The sequence below is a fragment of the Myotis daubentonii genome, chromosome 6, assembly GCF_963259705.1.
Source record: "Myotis daubentonii chromosome 6, mMyoDau2.1, whole genome shotgun sequence".
Classification (NCBI taxonomy): Eukaryota; Metazoa; Chordata; class Mammalia; order Chiroptera; family Vespertilionidae; genus Myotis; species Myotis daubentonii.
In genome coordinates, this window is record NC_081845.1 from 52,944,434 (window position 1) to 52,964,749 (window position 20,316).

The 20,316-nt window shown below is 43.5% G+C and overlaps 1 protein-coding gene across 7 annotated transcripts in view; it reads left to right on the forward strand.

Annotated features, from left to right (window-relative positions):
- Nucleotides 1-20,316, forward strand: part of MDN1 (midasin AAA ATPase 1) — a 153,786-nt gene that overhangs the window by 94,904 nt on the left and 38,566 nt on the right. For all 7 annotated transcript variants that reach the window (XM_059700951.1, XM_059700950.1, XM_059700944.1 and 4 more), the window contains 18 exons: nt 1,520-1,677; nt 1,890-2,010; nt 2,367-2,577; nt 2,928-3,159; nt 3,497-3,623; nt 5,420-5,590; nt 9,038-9,252; nt 9,594-9,981; nt 10,749-10,858; nt 11,484-12,189; nt 13,672-13,833; nt 14,282-14,552; nt 16,857-17,092; nt 17,237-17,332; nt 17,945-18,039; nt 18,344-18,465; nt 19,036-19,182; nt 20,027-20,136. In XM_059700951.1, the coding sequence (XP_059556934.1) occupies nt 1,520-1,677; nt 1,890-2,010; nt 2,367-2,577; nt 2,928-3,159; nt 3,497-3,623; nt 5,420-5,590; nt 9,038-9,252; nt 9,594-9,981; nt 10,749-10,858; nt 11,484-12,189; nt 13,672-13,833; nt 14,282-14,552; nt 16,857-17,092; nt 17,237-17,332; nt 17,945-18,039; nt 18,344-18,465; nt 19,036-19,182; nt 20,027-20,136 (3,678 nt within the window). The remainder of the gene's footprint in view (nt 1-1,519; nt 1,678-1,889; nt 2,011-2,366; nt 2,578-2,927; nt 3,160-3,496; nt 3,624-5,419; nt 5,591-9,037; nt 9,253-9,593; nt 9,982-10,748; nt 10,859-11,483; nt 12,190-13,671; nt 13,834-14,281; nt 14,553-16,856; nt 17,093-17,236; nt 17,333-17,944; nt 18,040-18,343; nt 18,466-19,035; nt 19,183-20,026; nt 20,137-20,316) is intronic.

The window sequence follows — 20,316 nt, forward strand, 5'->3', positions numbered from 1 at the left end:
GTTAGGGCTCTGTACCCTGTCAGGTACAGAGCAGGGCCAATCGGGGGGTTGGGGCGCTGCCCCCGTCACACACAGAGCAGGGCCCATCAGGGGGTTGGGGCACCGCCCTCTATCACCCACAGAGCAGGGCTGATCAGGGGGTTGGGGCGCCGCCACTGTCACACTCAGGGCAGGACCAATGGGGAGGTTATGGCTCTACCCCGTCACACACAGAGCAGAGCCCGGGGGGGGGGACGGTTGGGGAGCTCCCCCCTATCAGGCACAGAGCAGGGCTGATCAGGGGGTTGGGGCGCCTTCCCCTGTCACGAACAGAGCAGGGTGGATAGGGAGGTTGTGGCCCCGCCCCCTGTCACACACAAAGCCGCAGGGCGATCAGGGGGTTTGGGCACTGCCCCCTGTCATGCTTATCCCTGTGCCGGGAGGCCTCATGGCTCCGCTGATCCCGGTGCTGGGAGGCATATTACCCTTTTACTATATAGGGTAGAGGCCTGGTGCATGGGTGGGGCCGGCTGGTTTGCCCTGAAGGGTGTCCTGGATCAGGGTGGGGGTCCCCACTGGGGTGCCTGGCCAGCCTGGGTGAGGGGCTGAGGGCTGTTTTCAGGCTGGGGGTGACTGAAGCTCCCAACTGCTCCTTTTTTTCTTTTTTATTCTGGGCCAGCTTTAGCTTGAGGCTTGGCTCCAGCTCTTAGGCCTCCGGGGCTGAAAGTAGGTTTCTGGCCTTTGCTTACAATGTTGCGAATCTGCTGGCTGAAGTCTGGTGGTATTTGTTACAGAGTTTCTTAAACTGCCCGCTCAGAGGCCTGCAGCGGCAGGCGGGGAATGTTGGTTTCCTCCGTCACTAAGGCAACCAAGCTTCATGTTAGTTTCAAGCTGCCTGGCTGCTGGCTGCCATCTTGGCTGACAGTTAATTTGCATATCTCGCTGATTAGCCAATGAAAAGGGTAGCGGTTGTATGCCAATTACCATGTTTCTCTTTTATTAGTGTAGATATTTTTTTAAATTCTTTATAAGTTAAGGTATTACAAATGTATCCTCACCCCCCCCACTAAACTCCCCCCCCCCCCCATGCTCTTATCCCCCTGTTCTTAATAGACAACTTTAAGAAAATGGAAACACTGGGAACAAGTATTTAGAAATCATATATAAATGATATAAACAAACTAATAAGACAGCCCAATTTAAAAAATGAGAAAGATTTTTTTGAATAGATGTTTCTCAGAAGATGTAAGAAAACCTAGTAAGAACTTGCTTTTAAGACAAGTTGGTGGTTTCTTATAAAATTTCCTCTACACTTAACCACAGGACCCAGTAATTCTGTTTTCTCTAATGTGATAGCTCTGAACTTCTAAATATTAGGAGCAAAGATTGTTTGCCTTCTCTGACTGCCTTATTGTTCCTAAAAATATTCCAGTGGAATATTAAACCTTTCACATGTGCATGGTGAGTATTGGTTAATAGTTGAAGTCTGTGTCTTTTCTGGGAGATATTTGTGAGCAGTTTTGGTTTCCATTGTTTTTAGATCTTGGCTTCTCTGCGGTGGCGGGACCGGTTTTGGACTGTGGCTGACACAGTAAAGGTGGATGCCCCAGGGCTGGCCCTGCTTGCCCTTCACTGGCACTGGGTTTTAAAACACCTGGTCCGTCAGATTCCCCAACTCCTGATGAACCATGAAGACAAGTAAGACTCATGTTTAGAGTAATAATGTCAATATCTACAGTATTGATGATGTTAAAGAGAAGATGGCTTGGAATTGAAACGTCTTTCTTTGGTTTATTCCCTTGGCCTACTAGTGAATGTAAATCAGATATAAAATGCAAATGATGTCTCTTATGGTCTAGCATGTTCCCCTTTCCTTACTTTCCCTCTGCCCTTTTTCTCCTTCTCTAAAGATACTACAAAGAGGTCCAGACTGTCTCAGAGCATATTCAGAATTGCTTGGGGAGCCCAACTGGTGGCTTCACTGGTATAAAGAAGTTGCAGAAGTTCCTAGGACGGCCGTTTCCTTTTAAGGTAAACCTTGGAATCATGTAATAATCAAAGGTTTGTCCTCTTCTCAAGTTCTTCTGGAATGTGAAACTGCCATTCAGTTGGACTCATCCTTGCCTGCAAAGCTTACCTGTTAAGTGGCCAACTAATACTATTAACTGATTTGTTAAAAGTTTTCATTTTACTTACTCTTGGGACTACGAAGGCTAGGTAGTAACTTTATTACAGTAAAATCTTCTGAGAACATCAGAACAAACAAACCGCATATTTTCTAGAAGCACTGTGGAAATTGTTTGAATCTTTTCTCAGACATGAATAGGTTGCTTAAAAGAACCACATTTCTTCTCTACAGTAGGCTCTCCTGGGTTTTATTGTTTCAGGACAAGCTGGTGGTGGAGTGTTTTTCACAACTGAAAATTCTTAACAAAGCCCTTGCCATCAGGGAGCGGATGGCTGTTGTGGGGGAGAGTGTATGGCTAGAAGACATCAGTCGGCTCCAAGTGGTTGCTTCTGAATGGACATTGAAGAAAAGTCTCCTACAGGCTTGGGGGTTGGTCCTCAGAGCTAATATTCTGCAAGATACCAACCCAGGTAACATACTCTGCAATCTGGCCTGCTGACAGATACTTTCAGTGTGTGTCTGCCACCCTGCAGTCAATAAGTTCTTAGTTTTTCCCTTAAGTTTTCTTCTTTTGCTTTTCCCCCTTGGTATACTATAACTACCATTAAATAAGTGTCAGGCGTAGAGCTAAACCTCACATACATTGTTTAATTCTGGCATTAGACTTCTGCGGGGATTAATAACATTTCACAGGTACAACACTCAAGCTCAGGTTAAGTTGCACTTTGCGTAAGCTCACAGTCATATTACTGGCTGTTGGGAATCTGATCTTATATGATTGACTGCTGTACAATGATGCCACATGTGTCCTTTTGTCCAGATGAATTGAAGAATCTTGTGAATGCTCAGTGTTTAGAAGTAAAAGCCAAAGGAATTTCACTTGGTTTTCTGGAGCGAAAGCCCAGTGATGCTTCCACCCCATCTCGGCCAGATTTTACCTCCTTAATCCAACTCACCAGGAGTGTTCAGTTATGGCCTGCAATGGAGTATCTGGCTGTGCTCTGGCAGTACAAAGTGACAGCTGATTTTATGACACAGGCTTGTCTGAGAAGGTAAGCCATTTTTCTCGGGGGAACTTCTTTTCTTGTTAGATTAATCTGTGTGTCCTACATGTGACACAAAGCACAGACTTGTCTTGAGGGGGAGTAGTTGCCGAAGCAGAGGGAGGTCAGTTGCCACTTGAGAAAGCCACAACTTCTTGAAGATTCTTGCTTGTCTTCACTCCACCTTTAAAAGATGCTGGCTATTTTTCCAGTAGTATTGTTTGCTCATTTTTTAAGTAAATGTATTCTAAGTTCAGTGTTTGTCATATTTCTATACATAGCAGTTTTCTAGCCATTCATTAATAGTTCACAGCCTACCCTCTCTCCCTCTTTATTTTTGGAACAGGTCCAGTAAAAATCAGCAACCCCAGATAGATGAGGAAATAAGTAATCATATCACATTTTGTCTTAAGCACACACCAGTTGCTCCGCAAGAACTTCGAGGCCTTTGGTCCTTACTGCATCATCAGAAGGTAAAAAAACAAAATTAAAAAGAAAGAAACCTTTACACTATGAGCTGATTAGATTTTTCTATGGCAGACCTGTTGCAGCACATTTTATTTAATCTCAAAATTACATGTTGCAAACGCCATTCTTATCTGAGTTAACTTCAAGGGGGAGAATTTTTAGTGTTCTTTTGCAATAGTTATCTGGGTATTTCTCAGCTTCAATCACAGGATCATTCTATTCATTTTCCAGTTAAAAGAGGATAAAATATTTGCTTATTTTTATTTTATTTTCTCAAAAATACATTGTGAGAGTGGGTTTTACTCTTCCCCCAAGAATAACTATTGAATGTGAAAAATGGTAATCTGTAGTTAATACAACTTCATTAGTACAATCTTAATTTTTTAAATAATGTTTTATTTATCTGTCTTGCTGTTGGGAATCAATTATAATTGTTTGATTTATTTTACTTATGTAAACAAATCTCTTCTTAGTTTTTGTTTGTTTTTAATCCTCACCTGAGGATATGTTTTTCATTGATGAGAGAGAGAGAGAGAAATTCTGATGAGAGAGAGAAATATCAATTGGTTGCCTCATACACATGCCCCCACCAGGGATTAAACCTGCCACCTGGGTATGTGCCCTGACTGGAAATAGAACCCGCAACACTTTGGTACACAGATAACCATCTAACCACTGAGCAACACTGACCAGGGCTCTTCTTAGTCTTCTTATAAAATTACTAGGGGCTCAGTGCACGAATTCGTGCACCTTGAAAGGAACCGTGGGCCGCAAGGCTGCGGTAGGCACAGGGGTGGGTCTCAGCCCATCCTCTGTGCCCCTGCCGGGCCCCTACTGCCGTGGCCCCCAGCCCCCTGTCTCGGCAATTTCGCTGCCGCCACTCCCACATGCTGACGACGCCGGCCCCACTCGCACCCACTGACAGCGTGGAGTGATTGGGGCGTGCGCCAGCAGCAGGTGCAAGTGGGGCTGGGGCCATCAGTAGGTGCAAGCAGTGGCTGCTGCCCTGATTGCCCCTCAGGAGGAGGGGGAGGTGGAGAAGCCCTCAGGGGCGATCAGGGCCAGCAGCGGAGTTCAGCGGCTGCTCTAGCACCAGCTGTGGGTGCGAGTGCAAGTGGGGCCGGTGCTGGCAGCAGGTGTGAGAGTGGGGTGGGACCACAGTGTGTGGGAGCAAAGAATTTTCAGTAACCGCCAGAGGCTCATTCCAATGACAGTGACCAGCGCCCCGCCTTGGTCTGGTGCCCTCGCTCACCTGCTCCACCATCCTGCTGCAGCCAACGCCCGCCATGGTCTGCACACGCCCCCTGGTGGTCAGTGCATGTCATAGCGACCAGTTGTTCGGTTGCTCCAGTTCCACCGTTCCGTCTATTTGCGTATTAGCCTTTTATTATATAGGATAATCAGGGTAGCTCTGGCCAGTATGGGTCATTGGTTAGAGCGTTGGCCCGTGCACCGAAGTGTCAAGGGTCAAGGAGATGTACCTGGGTTGCAGGTTCAATGTGAGGGGCAACTGATTGATGTTTCTCCCTCATATCAATGTTTTTCTCTCTCTACTTTTTTTTTCCTCTTCGGTCAATGAAAAAAAATATCCACAAGTGACAGTTAAAAATATACATATATCTAATCAGGATAAGTTACTTTACCAAAATCACCAGGATGGCAGAAAATTAGGAACATCAGGATTAATATCTTTAAACCCATATTAATTTTAAATGGATCTTATAGAGGCCATATAACTTGATTTGTGAAATGTTTCTCATAAAGATTAATTATTTTTTATCTAATTATTCTTTATCTCCAGGTGAATACAGAAGAAATTGCCTCTCTGTGGTCTGACTTATTTAATTCCACATTTATGTCTTTCTGGAGCAGTACTGTGACCACAAATCCAGAGTACTGGCTCACATGGAGCCCTCTGACTGATGCGCAGCAGAGGGAGAGGCCCAAGTCCCTTTTGGATTCCACACTGAAGGTTTGTTGGCATAAAACATAAAAATGTTTGGTGATAGTGGAAAATTTTACAATAGATCTAGCAATAAACAGTTATTGCTAGCATAAAGCAGTGACAAAGTAATTATAGGACTTTATTTTCTACAGTATTTTAATAAGTGTACCTTCAAAGAAGATACTCTGTTTTAAATAATTTGGGAAGTTCTGAATTAAAGAAAAAAAGGTTCCTTAAAAAGTATTTTATCTCTTTTTTAATTAAAATACTCTTTTGACTAATTACAAAACATTTAAATACAGCATACATGTGTTCATGTGTGTGTATGTGCATGTATAGTAAAATTCAGTAGAAATAATCACTCTTTGCTCTGTATCTTTTCATTTGTTAAATATGTTTTTATTGATTTTAGAGAGAGAGAGGGAGAGAGGAACATCAATTGGCTGCCTTCTGCACACCCACTATCAGGGATCGAACCTGCAACGCAGGGCATGTGCCCTGACTGGGAATTGAACCTGGGCCTTTTCATGCATGGGATGATGCTCAACCAACTGAGCCATACCATCCAGGGCTTTGCTCTGTATCTTGTTTACCGGTATTTTATATTAAATATATACGTGAACAAAAATAAGATCTTTTTTGGTTTACATAATACATTATGGAAACCTGTACCTGTCATTCCAGCTTACTCTTTTTTTTAAAATTTAAATTCTTTATTGTTGAAAGTATTAAATGTCTCCTTTTTTCCGCCATTGATCTCTCCCACCTGTTCCCACCCCTAGCACATGCCCTTGACCCCTGCTGTGTGTGTCCATTGGTTATGCTTACACACATGCATGCAAGTCCTTTGGTTGATCTCTTACCGCGCCCCGCCACCCCCCGCCCCCCACACACACACACCTTCCCTCTGAGGTTTGTTGGTCTTTTCGATGCTTCTATGTCTCTATATCTGTTTTTGTTCATCAGTTTATGTTGTTCTAGTTTATTCTTTTTAAGGTATTCCATCCTTCAGATGTGCTGGAATTTATTTAATCATAGGTTTTGAGGTTTCTTGTCTGTATTTCCTCCCTTTCCTGTAATAAGCATACTGTATCAATTCCCCTTGCATAAGTTTTTGTCTGTTTGGTATTTCCGTGGATATAAGAACTGGAATTTAACCCTGATTAAAGTATGCACAGTTAAAGAAATTTATAGCTATTACCAGAATGTCAGTCAGGTGGTTTTTGTTTTACTTTTTAAACATGCTAGGAGCCAGTAAAGAGGGAAATCATGAAGCTGGACAACCACAGGAGGACTTGGGACTAGAGCACAGTTTCCTGTATTATATACATGAGGACCTGTTTCTCCATCACATCGCCACACTGGTGTTATCAGCATTAAATAGACAATTTTTACAATCTCATTTTAATCCATACACCTTTGATTATTTTTTGAGATTGAACATGATTACGTATCATTCGTGTTCATTACCCATTTTGTTTAAAAAATTGGGTTCGTCATTTTATTATTGGCTATCTCTTTTTTTAAAAAAAAATATTTTTATTGATTTCGGAGAGAAAGGGAGATGGAAAGAGAGAGAAATGTCAATGATGAGAGAGAATCATAGATCAGCTGCCTCATGCACACCCCACACTGGGGATGGAGCCCACAACCCAGGCATGTGCCCTGACCGGGATCAAATGTGACCTGGTTCTTAGATTGCTGCTCAACCACTGAGCCATGCTGGCTGGGCTTAATGTCTTCTTTTTAAATATGCTTACCCCTTTCTGCTTTCTGGCTTTGGTGCCGTGCTATTTATTTATTCATTTTTTATTTTGTCATTATTTTTAAATTAAATTTATTGGGGTAACATTGATTAATAAAATTGTTTAGGTTTCAAGTGTACAGTTCTGTGAGACATCATCTGTATATGGCAGGTGTCATGCTTTTTTAAAAAAACTCTTCCTTCACTATACCTAGAATTAAAAAAACTATTTTCCCATAATTCTTTCTGTATTTTTATTTTGTATTTAAATCAAGTTTATCTGGATATCTTGTTTTTTGAGGTAGACTTACAAATTTTTTATGTTTTGCAAACGTATCCGAATGCTGTATAACAGCACCATTTTTGACCAATTAACCCTTTCACTCTCATTTGAAATGCCACCTTGATTATATATTTTATTTTCCCATAAATGTTCAAGAATTTACTTTTGGAGTCTTTTCTATTCTGTTGCTCTATCAAAACTGTTTTGTTTTGTTTTTATTGAAAAATATCTCTCAAAGCTCTTAGGTGATAAACATTATGGGTCCCTGAGAGTTGAGTAGCGTTTCCTATTACATGTCTTTGACCAGCTTTTGCTGAGGACAGCTACTACTGTGTCCCAGATGAACAGTCTAAGGAGCACAGCTTGGCAAACTTTGTCCCTGACTCTTACATTTGTCTCCTAGTTCTTTGCCTCTGAATCTCACCTTTCTGCAGTGTGTTCCGAGCTGTACTGCAAGCGTGGCCTTCCTGCCCTAACTGGTTTGGCTCAGTGGATAGAGCAGGGGTTCTCAAACTTTTTAAACAGGAGGCCAGTTCACTGTCCCTCAGACCGTTGGAGGGCCGGATTATAGTTTTTTTAAAAAAATGAACAAATTCCTATGCACACTGCACAAACGTTATTTTGAAGTAAAAAAACAAAATGGGAACAAATACAATATTTGTATTTGCATGTGGCCCGTGGGCCGTAGTTTGAGGACCCTTGGGATAGAGCATTGGCCTGTGGACTGAAGGGTCCCAGGTTCGATTCTGGTCAAGGGCATGTACCTTGGTTGCGGGCACATCCCCAGTAGGGAGTGTGCAGGAGGCAGCTGATCGATGTTTCTAACTCTCTATCCCTCTCCCTTCCTCTCTGTAAAAAAACAATAAAATATATTGAAAAAGAAAAGAAAAAAAGAATGGCCTTCCTAATGTCCAGGATTCAGGGGTTTCCTTGCATTCCTGAAGCACTCATTGTTCCTCATTGCTGGAGAATAGAGTCTACATTCCTTTAAGGCAGCGGTTCTCAACCTGTGGGTCGCGACCCCTTTGGGGGTCGAACGACCCTTTCACAGGGGTTGCCTAAGACCATCGGAAAACATATATAATTACATATTGTTTTTGTGATTAATCACTATGCTTTAATTATGTTCAATTTGTAACAATGAAAATACATTCTGCACATCAGATATTTACATTACCATTCATAACAGTAGCAAAATTACAGTTATGAAGTAGCAACGAAAGTAATTTTATGGTTGGGGGTCACCACAACATGAGGAACTGTATTGAAGGGTTGCGGCATTAGGAAGATTGAGAACCACTGCTTTAAGGCCTGCTGACACCTTACACCATTTAGTCCTCCTGGTCTTAGCAACCTGAACCTCTTTTCCTTACCTCTAAGGTGCCAGTGCTACTTATTGAAATCCTTTTAATTAATTTCTAAAGTGACTTAACTCTTTATCCATTAGGGCCCTGGCAGTCTCAGTAGAGCCATGTTCTCCAAGTGCTGCTTTGAAGTCTTGACCAGCAGCTGCAGAGCAAGTCCTTGGGATGTGAGCGGCCTCCCCATCCTATCCTCCTCGCATGTCACTCTGGGAGAGTGGGTTGAAAGAGCCCAGCAGCTCCGGGACATCAGCTCAGTGCTTTGGACCAACATGGCTGTCCCTTCAGTAGCAGAGTTCAGGTATTCCCTCCCCCTGGGCAGGCTGTAAAGCTCCTTTTGTTTCTCCAGAGTTTGCATCAGGGACCTCAGTCAGAAATTGCTTCTCTGGTGGCCAGTTCTGGTAGGTGAAGGCCAGGGTGTTTTCTGGCTGGATCAGCAGGTTTTCAGCCCATCACAGGCTACTGTGAACTGGCTAGCTGCTCAGTCAGTTTTAAGCATGTCATGATCAAGAGAGTAATGCTTAGAAAATCATAGATTATATGAAAATGAAAACACCTAGTATTGGAGTGCAGTGTGATAGTGTGAGAAAGGAATGCTGTTTGATGCAATGCAAGCGCTTAAGTGCTTCCTTATCCCCTCAGACGCACGGATTCCCGGCTCCAGGGGCTTGTGCTGTGCCGACACCTGGCAGGCCTGGCTGAGCTGCTCCCCGAGACCCTACGGCAGGAGTACATGCACAACTGCGAGCAGCTGCTGCGTGGGGACAGCCAGGCTTTTCAGCACGTGGCCCAGACTCTTGGGGACATGGCCGGGCAAGAGTTGCTGCCCAAAGACCTGTTGTGTCTCTTGCTTACCTCCCTACGCCTCTTGTTCGGGGAAGGGGAGGGTAAGCGGGACCTACCTGAGCCAGCCCGGCGTGGGAGCCTCTGGGTGAGCCTCGGCCTGCTCCAGATTCAGACATGGCTTCCCCAGGCACGCTTCGACCCCGCAGTGAAGAGGGAATACAAGCTCAGATATGCCAAGGAAGAGGTATGGAGATGAGAATTGGGGCATGGGCTCCGTCCTGACCGGCTGGATTTACTTAGTGTGTTAACCCCTTTTACTCCCTTTTGGGTGCACAGAGCATCAAAAGGACAATTTTGCTCAAGATGCCCTGTGACTTCCCAGGATTGTGTTCTAAAGACTGCTTTTTCCCTCTGGGAGTTCCTCTGAGTGGGCTCAGGCCCTGGGAGAGGGGCCCTACATAGGGTGCTGCTGTGTCTGGCTATAGGCTTCAGTGGACAGAGGGCACGACAGCAGAACACCTGAGGCACTGCCAGGGAAGTGCTGTATGTAGCCCTTACTATCCAGACGCCCTGCCCTGGAACTAAGTTTTGGATGTTTGATTTGGAAAGTACTTCAGACAGAGTATAGTATTCTATGGGTTTTGAACTTTTGTTGTTCGGTATTGAAAAGTCCAGAATCAAGTACATTCAGATCTTATGGGTACCTTTTCTATTTGAACCAAACCAGGAACTGCCTACCTGAAGATAGTGAGATACTAGTTCTGTATTTTGAAGGAAAATTATATTAATTGAGATGAAGGCTAAGTTGCTATAGCAGAGTCCCAGAAGTTCAGTGTTGAAAATAAGGTAGTTTCTTTCACCTAATCACTTGAGGGACCTACCTGAGCCACCCTTCAGGTCATTCAGGAGCCCCAGTTCTTCCAGTCCAGTGCTCTACCCTCCCCCAGGGCATTGTCCTCTCGGGCAAGGTCTTAGCTGGGCATAGCAGACCAGCTTCTCCCTTTCAATTAGTTATACCAGCTGCAGTGCGAGTGGAAGACCCGAAACCTCTCGTCCGAGCTACAGACTGGAAGAGACCTGGAAGATGAAGTCATTATCAATTACTCTCATCCTCATATCAGGTAACACAGCAGAGTGGTTATTTGTGTTGGAGATTATAGTCTCTCCTTTTAAAAAAAGCATTTTGAGGTTGACCTTTGTAATGTAATTACAGTGTTAGCAGAGGTGATGATATCTATCTCTGAACCACATTAACAATTAGATCCCAAGCCATGGTTATAGCCAGGAAAAGTTATGCTCTGTGAAAGGAGGGGCTGGATTCACATGGGGCCAAGAGGGTTGAAAACAGAACTACTTCTTCACATGGAAGAAGTTGGGTGTGATGAGGTCCACTGTGTGGGTCTGTTGCTTTAGGAAATACTGTATGGTATTTGGGTTCTGAGTGCCTCTCAGAACTTCATCTGCCCTTTGAATTTGGACTTTGCCACTTAATGCCTTTAAGCTTCAGTACCCATATCTGTCAAAGGATAATAGTACCAGCTTCAGTGAGTTGTGATGAGATATGCATCTAAATTGCTTAATTAACATCATGTGTGGCATATAGTAACTGCTCTCTATATTATCCATTTTTATTATAATTGTTAATATCATCATATTATCCCTTAGTAGCAGGAATGTCTTCATTCTATTTTCCTGACAGCTCAGTCTAGATTTCTTGCTCTTCTTTTTGTATTATTTTGCCTTTAGGTTGCTTTACCAAAGAATTGATCAGCTGGAGAATCTGATATGCAGCCTGTCGAAGAAGCAGGCCTTCAGACCCCAGCTGCCTGCATATGAGTCCCTGGTGCAGGAGATCCACCACTACATCTCCAGCATCGCCAAGGCCCCGGCTGTTCAGGATCTGCTCACACGGCTCCTGCAGGCCCTGCAGATGGACGGGCTTCGGTCTGCCCAGGTGGCCCAGAACCTTCTGAAGGAGGAAGCCTCCTGGCAGCAGTCGCACCACCAGTTCAGGAGGCGGCTGGCCGAGGAGTACGCCCTGTATCCAGACTCCGTGACCCCACTGCAGGCATCCATCTTGCAGATGCAGCATGGCATGAGGCTGGTGGCATCCGAGGTCCACTCCTCACTCCACAGCAGCGTGGTCTGTGCAGACAGGCTGGACACTCTGGTCGCATCCCTGTTGGCTTTCCCATCAGTGGGCCCCACCTTCCCCACTTACTACGCTCATGCAGATGCTTTGTGCTCAGTCAAGTCAGAGGAGGTTCTGCGAGGCCTTGGGAAGTTGACCCTCAAGCGCTCAGGAGGAAAGGAGCTGGAAAGCAAGAGCCAGAGACCCTGCCCCACCCGAGAACAGCTGTTGCTGAACGCCCTTCTTTACCTGCGCTCCCATGTGCTCTGCAAGGGAGAGCTGGACCAGAGGGCCTTGCAGCTCTTCAGACACGTGTGCCAGGTAAGCCTGTCCCAGTGCGGGTCTGCCCCAACCCCTCCTCAAGGGAGCTGGGAGCACAAGCGGGGCACCTGCAGGACAGCAGTGTCAGTGTTCACAGAGACTGTGATGACTGAGGGGGATCTCCTGTTGTTTCTTTTATTTCCTATTTAACGGTGGGGTTTGGAGGCCTTTGTTCCTCAGTTTTTAAGAGATTAAAAAAATCATAGTGATATTAGCCCTTTATCTCTGTTACACACTGCAAAGAATTTGTTGGTTTTCTTTTGACTTTGTTAGTTTTTGTCATATAATTTTTTATTACTATGAATAAAATAACACCTTTTTTTCCCTTACCAACAAAATCAACTTGTTCTCATTTAAAACAGTTAAAATAGTAAATATTAGCAAAAATTACTAGAATTTACCAAACTCTGTTAACATGTTGGTGTTTCCCATTCTAGGCTTGCTTATTTTTGTCTATGTATATATATATGTCTGTGACATTCTTATTTTAAGTCATTCCTCCCAGTGGTTTACAGTTTTTTGTTTAGTAATAGAACCTTTTTAAAAATAAAAATCTTAACATAGTGACCCAATATTTAACTGATAAAAATGTACTGGTTGAAAACAATTCCATCCCTCCCATGGTCCCTGAGATCGGTCCTTTAGTCACTAGAGTATTACAAACCAATAATAAAGTCCATTCTGTTTTGTGACTTGCTTTAAAAAAACCTAATAGCATTTGGTGATTATTTTCCCCATAATTATGGTATTCTTTACTTGCATCATGTTCAGCTGCTGCCTAGTTTTCCATTGTGTGGGTATCATATAAGTCATTTAAATAATTCCCTATAATTGAAGATTTACATTTCTATGTACTTCTTCCTGCTGTTTTTTGGGAAAAACCCAACAACACTATAAATAGTCTTATAACCAAGTCTTTGCATATCAATTCTAGGCAGCAGAATTGCTGGGACAAAGATTAACTGCTTGGGCTTTCAGTACAAATTATCTTACTGAATGGTGGATGCTTATCTTCATCAATACTCTGTGGTTTCTTTATTTTATACTTTTGCCAATATAAGGACTTAAAATCTTAGAGGTAATAGGGGATTTAAGAAATGTCTGATAAGGCATCCCAATTTTGCCTGATTGGTAGTGAATCACACCCCTACACTGCCCCTCCCCTCTTGTTCCTCCCCCCCGCAGCTGTCCTTAGTGCAGAGCACCATTAACCCCTGACAGGAAGTTTTTACACCTGTAAAATGCTAATGCTGTAGCAAGGGAGGATTTAGGAAAGGGGTCGCTGTAGACACAGTTTGAAAACAAAGGCCATTTGCTCTCTGTTCCCTGAAAATTAGTTTCTTGGATGTTGGCATTTATTTGTTTTTTAACCATGATATTCTGTTTTCATGAGAAATTAAGAGATAGTAAATCTTGTGCTTTTTCATTGTAAGTGACTCAGCAAAGGCAAATAAGCTTCCTTCTGAATGTGTGACTTTTCAGGAAATCATCAATGAGTGGGATGAGCAGGAACGCCTTGCCCAAGAGAAGGCCGAGCAGGAGAACAGCCTCTACAGATATAGGAGCAGGAGCTCCCGGACAGCCCTGAGCGAGGAGGAAGAGGAGGAGCGGGAGTTCAGAAGACAGTTTCCACTGCATCAGCAGGTCAGGATTTGTTCTGGAATGATTTCCCTTGATAACACACACACACACACACTTTCCTCCAATGGTTTTGCAGTCTTTTTACTAGAATATATATATATAATATGCAAAGTGTCCCCTTGGGAATGAGACTGGTAGACCGAGAGTTTGATCGTTTGCTGTGATGTGCGCTGACCATCAGGGGGCAGAACGGAACGAAGGAAGGCCCAGGCCAGCAGCCGGGGAAGGGAGGCCCCAGCTGGCAGTCGAAAGGCCCCGATCTACCCTGATCACTGGCCAGGCCTAGGGACTCGACCCGTGCATGAATTTCATGCACCAGGCCTCTAGTTGCATATAAGTCACTACCTCATTTTCTTGATTGTTCACACTCCATCTTTTCCCTTCCTTTTAGTCTAATAAGAACTGGATTTAATATTTCTTTAAAGTTTGATTGCTTTAATGTTATTTACAGGACTTCGCAGATATTTTGGTCGAACCAACACTAGAGGAGAAGGGAACTTCAGATGGGCAAGAAGCAGCAGCAGCCACAGACCCCACCCTCCTCTCCCCAAGCTCCATGCAGGCTGTAATGCTGATTCACCAGCAGCTGTGCCTCAGCTTTGCTCGGTCCCTCTGGTACCAACAGACTCTGCCACAGCATGAGGCAAAGCACTACCTCAGCCTGTTTCTGTCCTGCTATCAGACTGGGGCATCTCTGGTGACACACTTCTACCCCCTAATGGGTACGGCTATTTACTTTGTTATACTCTTAGGAAATCAAAACGAATAGATATCATTGCTACTTCTGAAACAATGAAACCATTACCTCCCTGCTTTTCCTAGATTTAAAATTTTTTTTGTTTCTTTATTGATTAAGGTATTACATATGTGTCCTTATCCCCTCATTACCCCCTGCACGCGCCCCCCCCCCCCCCCCCGCTCCTATCTGTGCCCATTGTTATGCTTACATGCATGCATACAAGTCCTTTGGTTGATCTCTCCCCCTTCTCACCCTCCCCTGCCCTCCCTCTAAGGTTCAATGGTCTGATTGATGCTTCTCTGTCTCTGGATTTATTTCTTTTCATCTGTTTATGTTGCTCATTATAATCCACAAATGACTGAGATCATGTGATATTTATCTCTCTCTGACTGACTTATTTCGCTTAGCATAATGCTCTCCAGGTCCATCCATGCTGTTGCAAATGGTAGGAGTTCCTTTTTATAGCACCGTAATATTCCATTGTGTAGATGTACCACCGTTTTTTAAACCACTCATCTGCCAATGGGCACTTAGGCTGTTTCCAAATCTTGGCTATTGTAAATTGTGCTGCTATGAACATAGGGGTGCATATATCCTTTCTGATTGGTGTTTCTAGTTTCTTAGGATATATTCCTAGAAGTGGGATCACTGGGTCTCAAGACAGTCTCTTCAATAAATGGTGTTGGGAAAATTGGACAAATACATGTAAAAAAATTGAAACTAGACCACCAACTTACACCATACACAAAAATAAACTCAAAATGGTTAAAGAACTTAAACGTAAGACGGGAAACCATAAAAATATTAGAGGAATCCACAGGCAGCAAAATCTCAGACGTATGCCGAAGCAATTTCTTCACAGATACAGCTCCTAAGGCAATGGAAACTAAAGAGAAAATAAATGTGACTACATCAAAATAAAAGGCTTCTGCACAGCAAAAGAAACCCCCAACAAAACAACAAGAAAGCCCACTGCATGGAATAACGTATTTGCCAATGTTATCTCCAATAAGGGTTTAATCTCCAACATTTACATTAAACTCATACAACTTAACAAAAGGAAGATAAACAACCCAATCAAAAAATGGGCAATGAACCTAAATAGATACTTTTCGAAAGAGGACATAAGGAAGGCCAAAAGACATAGGAAAGTATGTTCAAAGTCACTAATCATCCTAGAGATGCAAATCAAAATGACAATGAGGTACCATCTCACACCTGTCAGAATGACTATCATCAACAAATCAACAAATGTCAAGTGCTGGTGATGATTCGGAAAAATGGGACCCTCGTGCACTGCTGGTGGGAATGCAGACTGGTGCAGCCACCTTGGAGAACAGTATGGAGTTTCCTCAAAAAACTAGATTTTTTTTTTTAAATTAATGGAATTTTCGTAGTTTAAAAGACTTAAACCGATTCAAAAAAATTGGTTTAAAATTCTGTGATAAAGATGGATTTTCATGGTTTGAATGCTTTAGGGTTAAGGGATTAACAAAATAAGGGTGTGGACTTAGCTTAAATCAGCGGTTCTCAACCTGTGGGTCGAGACCCCTTTGGGGGTCGAACGACCCTTTCACAGGGGTCGCCTAAGACCATCGGAAAACATATATAATTACATATTGTTTTTGTGATTAATCACTATGCTTTAATTATGATCAATTTGTAAAAATGAAAATACATCCTGCATTTCACATATTTACATTACCATTCATAACAGTAGCAAAATTAGTTATGAAGTAGCAACAAAAATAATTTTATGGTTGGGGGTCACCACAACGTGAGGAACTGTATTAAAGGGTCGCGGCATTAGGAAGGTTGAGAACCATTGACTTAAATCGTCTTCAGCATTATTTACTTTAATAACTTCAGTGCTTTCCAAATGATATCATGTATTCCTGGGAACTCAGAAATTAATCTCACCAAATATGGTTTGATACAGTTTTCTCCATGACCTCATGAGTTATTCCATGCAAATAGGAAGGAGGCTTTAAATTTCATTTCTATTTGCTGAGAACAGCTATAGAAATTGAATCTGAATCCATCAAGCCAGACTCTGTACTACCCTCTTGATTCTCTTAGGTCATATCCCAGTTCTTCAGATATAACCTAGGAACTTGGCATAGTTTCGTGATGCGGCAGTAGTAGGTCACAGTCCTCTAGGCCTATGTTGCTTTGGTTGCAGATGGCAGTGAGGTATCCGTTCATTATTTTCTAGCATGTTTCTAACATCTTTTTAACTTAACAAATTACTGAGTCCATTGACTTTACTCTGACGTTAACTTCACAGGCGTTGACCTGAATGCCCAGCTCTTGGGCAGCCAGCTTTTGGCCTGCACCCTCTCCCATAACACTGTCTTTGGGGAGGCGACCTCAGACCTGATAGTGAAGCCAGATGGGCCCTATGACTTCTACCAGCACCCCAACGTCCCAGAAGCACGGCTTTGTCAACCTGTGCTTCAGGGTTTCTCAGAGGCTGTCATTCGGCTGCTGCAGGATTGGCCGGAACATCCAGCGCTTGTGCAGGTAGGGTGGGTGGTGCGGAGAGGGCACAGAGGATGTGGCCTTTGCCATCCCTGCAGGAACCTTCTGGCGAGACTTTGAGTACCCTGAGACTTTGGATGATTGGTATTAACACCTAGACACCCCCAATTCTTTTTCTCCCTGCAGCTGATGGTTGTAATGGACAGAATTCGTAGTTTCCCACTTTCCAGCCCCATCTCCAAGTTCCTGAATGGGTTAGAGATCCTTCTGGCAAAGGCACAGGTATAATGATTCCTCCTCTCCTCATTTTAGTTTGTAATCAATTGGAAAAAAAAGTCTTGTGGCACCATTAGTGTTAGAGGGACAGAAAGTTACAGTCTGGGTTAGAGAAGGATAAACCTGTTTTTTTCTGGCATTGCAAGGGAAACCATTACCTCCCTACCTCACCTGTTCTCAGTGGGATGCAGCATCCATGGGCACCGAGGGCTCCTGGCCAGGACTTCTAGGTGGGCCTTCAGATTGTCTGAGTGCCTTCACACACTGTCCCCCTCAGTCCTCTCACAGGGAAGTAGCTGGTGCTTTCCTGATTATCAGATGAGGGCCCTGAACTTCGCAGGGGTCATGGATTAACAACAGGAATTACGTCCCAGGTCTCCAAATGCTGTGCTTTTTGCCTGCCTCTAATCTTGGCTCTGCTGGGGTTCTGTCAGGTGACCAGAAAGAACTGGAAGCTAGATACACAGGATGTGAACACATTACTGCTCTTGGTAAATCAGCATTCAAGTTGAAGGACCCAGTGGTGTTTACACAAGAAAAGCCCAGGATGTTCTTGAGGGAGGAGGTGATGAAGGGATTGAATAATGGCCATAGTAACTTTTATCTTTGTGTCTGTAGGATTGGGAGGAGAATGCAAGTCGAGCTCTCTCTCTGCGGAAACACCTGGATTTGGTCAGTCAGATGATCATTCGTTGGCGTAAACTGGAACTGAAGTAAGTGATACATTTGTCAGTTCCCTTCCCCTCCTGACCTTGTGTCGCAGGGACGTGCGTGTTTGTTTCTGCTTGTTTCTGTAGTACAGCTAGACAACAGGTAGAGAATGTGCTTTCAGTCATTAACCACAGATTAAAAGCTGGGCATTAGAACGACCTTAGTAGAGACCAGGTAACTACATACCGTCCTGAGGCAGCAAACTGGGAGTCTTCTCCATCTCCATTTAGCTGCTGCTTTTGTGGTTCTAGATATTTCAAATGGATTTCCTTTAATGTTTCCTTGGCCTCTTCTCTCATGTTTCAGCTGCTGGTCTATGAGTTTGGATAATACCATGAAGCGCCACACTGAAAAATCCACCAAACACTGGTTCTCCATCTATCAGATGCTTGAGAAGCACATGCAGGAACAAACAGAAGAGCAGGAAGGTAACACCTGTCAGACAGTGCCTGCTTATTCAGAGGGCCCAAGCTGAACTGGAGTGCTGCACAGTGTGGGATTTACCTGCACCCATGTCCCCTCCTGCCACTGCTTTCACAGGGAGGCGTCATTTGACCTCATGGTATTCCTGAGCGGTCAGCCAAGAAAGCTGTGTAGTTCTCTTAATGACAAAAGTCAGAGAGGTTTAAGTGACTATTTCCCGAGAGTAGAGAGTTAGTCATAAGGTTTCCTTAGGCTCTGTATCCATGAGACAAGTCAAAATGAACGTTGCTTTCTTGGTAGGTAGATATGTGTTTGAGTTTAAAAGTGTTTCATTTCACACTTACAATGAGCACCTCATAATTCAGTTTCATAATTTGCTGGGAGTGCATTTAATACACCCTGAGTACAACTTGTTTCTAAATCAGCTTGCGATCCTTGCTTCAAAGCTTCCTTGTAATTGTGATCTCTGCTCGACGGCCATCCCTCAGTGGGTGCCCTAGGAGACTGCATACATGTTATGAATAGGGAATGATGGTTGCAGGCACATGTATGTTTTCCTCTTTGAATCTCTACAGATGACAAACAGATGACCCTGATGTTGCTGGTCAGCACGTTACAAGCATTTATTGAAGGATCCTCACTGGGAGAATTCCATGTACGCCTTCAAATGTTACTGGTTTTCCATTGTCATGTCTTGCTGATGCCACAAGTTGAAGGAAAAGGTAAGGAGACACCATTTTTTTCTTTACTTTTATGCTGCAATGTTATAATGGGTTAGACTTTGAATTCTCCTCATGATACAGGTATCTTATTGCATACCAGGTTTTAAACACTTCCAGTCATCTTTCACTTTAATGTGATTCACAGGAGATGTAGAGATAAACATTCGATTAAAGTACAGGCTGGTTATTAGTGAAGCGCTGACTACTGAACTCCGGCAGAGGTAACCTGCCAGGTGCAGAGCTCGGGCCCAAACTGGCATGCTGAGACAGCATGCCTTTCTGTCTAGACAGTGGTATGTCCTGCTGAGCTTCTGCTTGATCCAGGCCATTGTTAGCTTCTTTGATGTAGTGAGAACACTGCCACTCATCAAGCACCTGCACACAAAACTCCTACTGTCAGTTACTTTCCCCTGACTGCAGCAACTTGGATAACACTGTCACTGTAAAATGAGTATAGAGTGTAGGTGAATGAGCAGTCACGGTGAGCCTCTTAATATGCCACTTTTTAAACAGGCTCAGTTTCTGCTGACTTTACAATAAGATTTAGAGAAAGGGTTTGAAATTAAATTTAGCAGAATGTCTGATCACACCATCTTTAAGAAAAAAGTGCAATAAGAAATTTCGCTACAAGCTGAAATGAAAAAGTAGGGTAGTTGTTGACAGCCCGCCTCTCTGGGAACTGCTAAATTCAGATAGGCTCCCTGATGAGCCTATGAAACATACTGTAAACTTATTACCTGAAGAGTAATGAGGAAGGTACATCTCTGAAACGTGACTCCCACAGGTGGAGCCAGTTGCACAAGTAGCAAGTGTGGTGTTTTTGTTTCCTTTTCATTTCTTCCAGATTCACTTTGCAGTGTTCTATGGAATTTGTACCATTATTACAAGCAATTCTTTGACCGGGTGCAAGCCAAAATTGTGGAACTTCGTTCCCCCCTAGAAAAAGAACTTAAAGTAAGATGAACAGCTGTCATGATTACTCTTGGGAGAGCAAAATCAGCAAATTGTTTTTATTTAGTTCTGTTCTTTCATCTGTTTAACAATGAGGCAGGGGCTCTGGGGAATGGAGGAGAGCATTGCAACTGCCCAGCAGGATGGCAAGATTTACATTCTGTGGCATTGGCTCCATTGTGA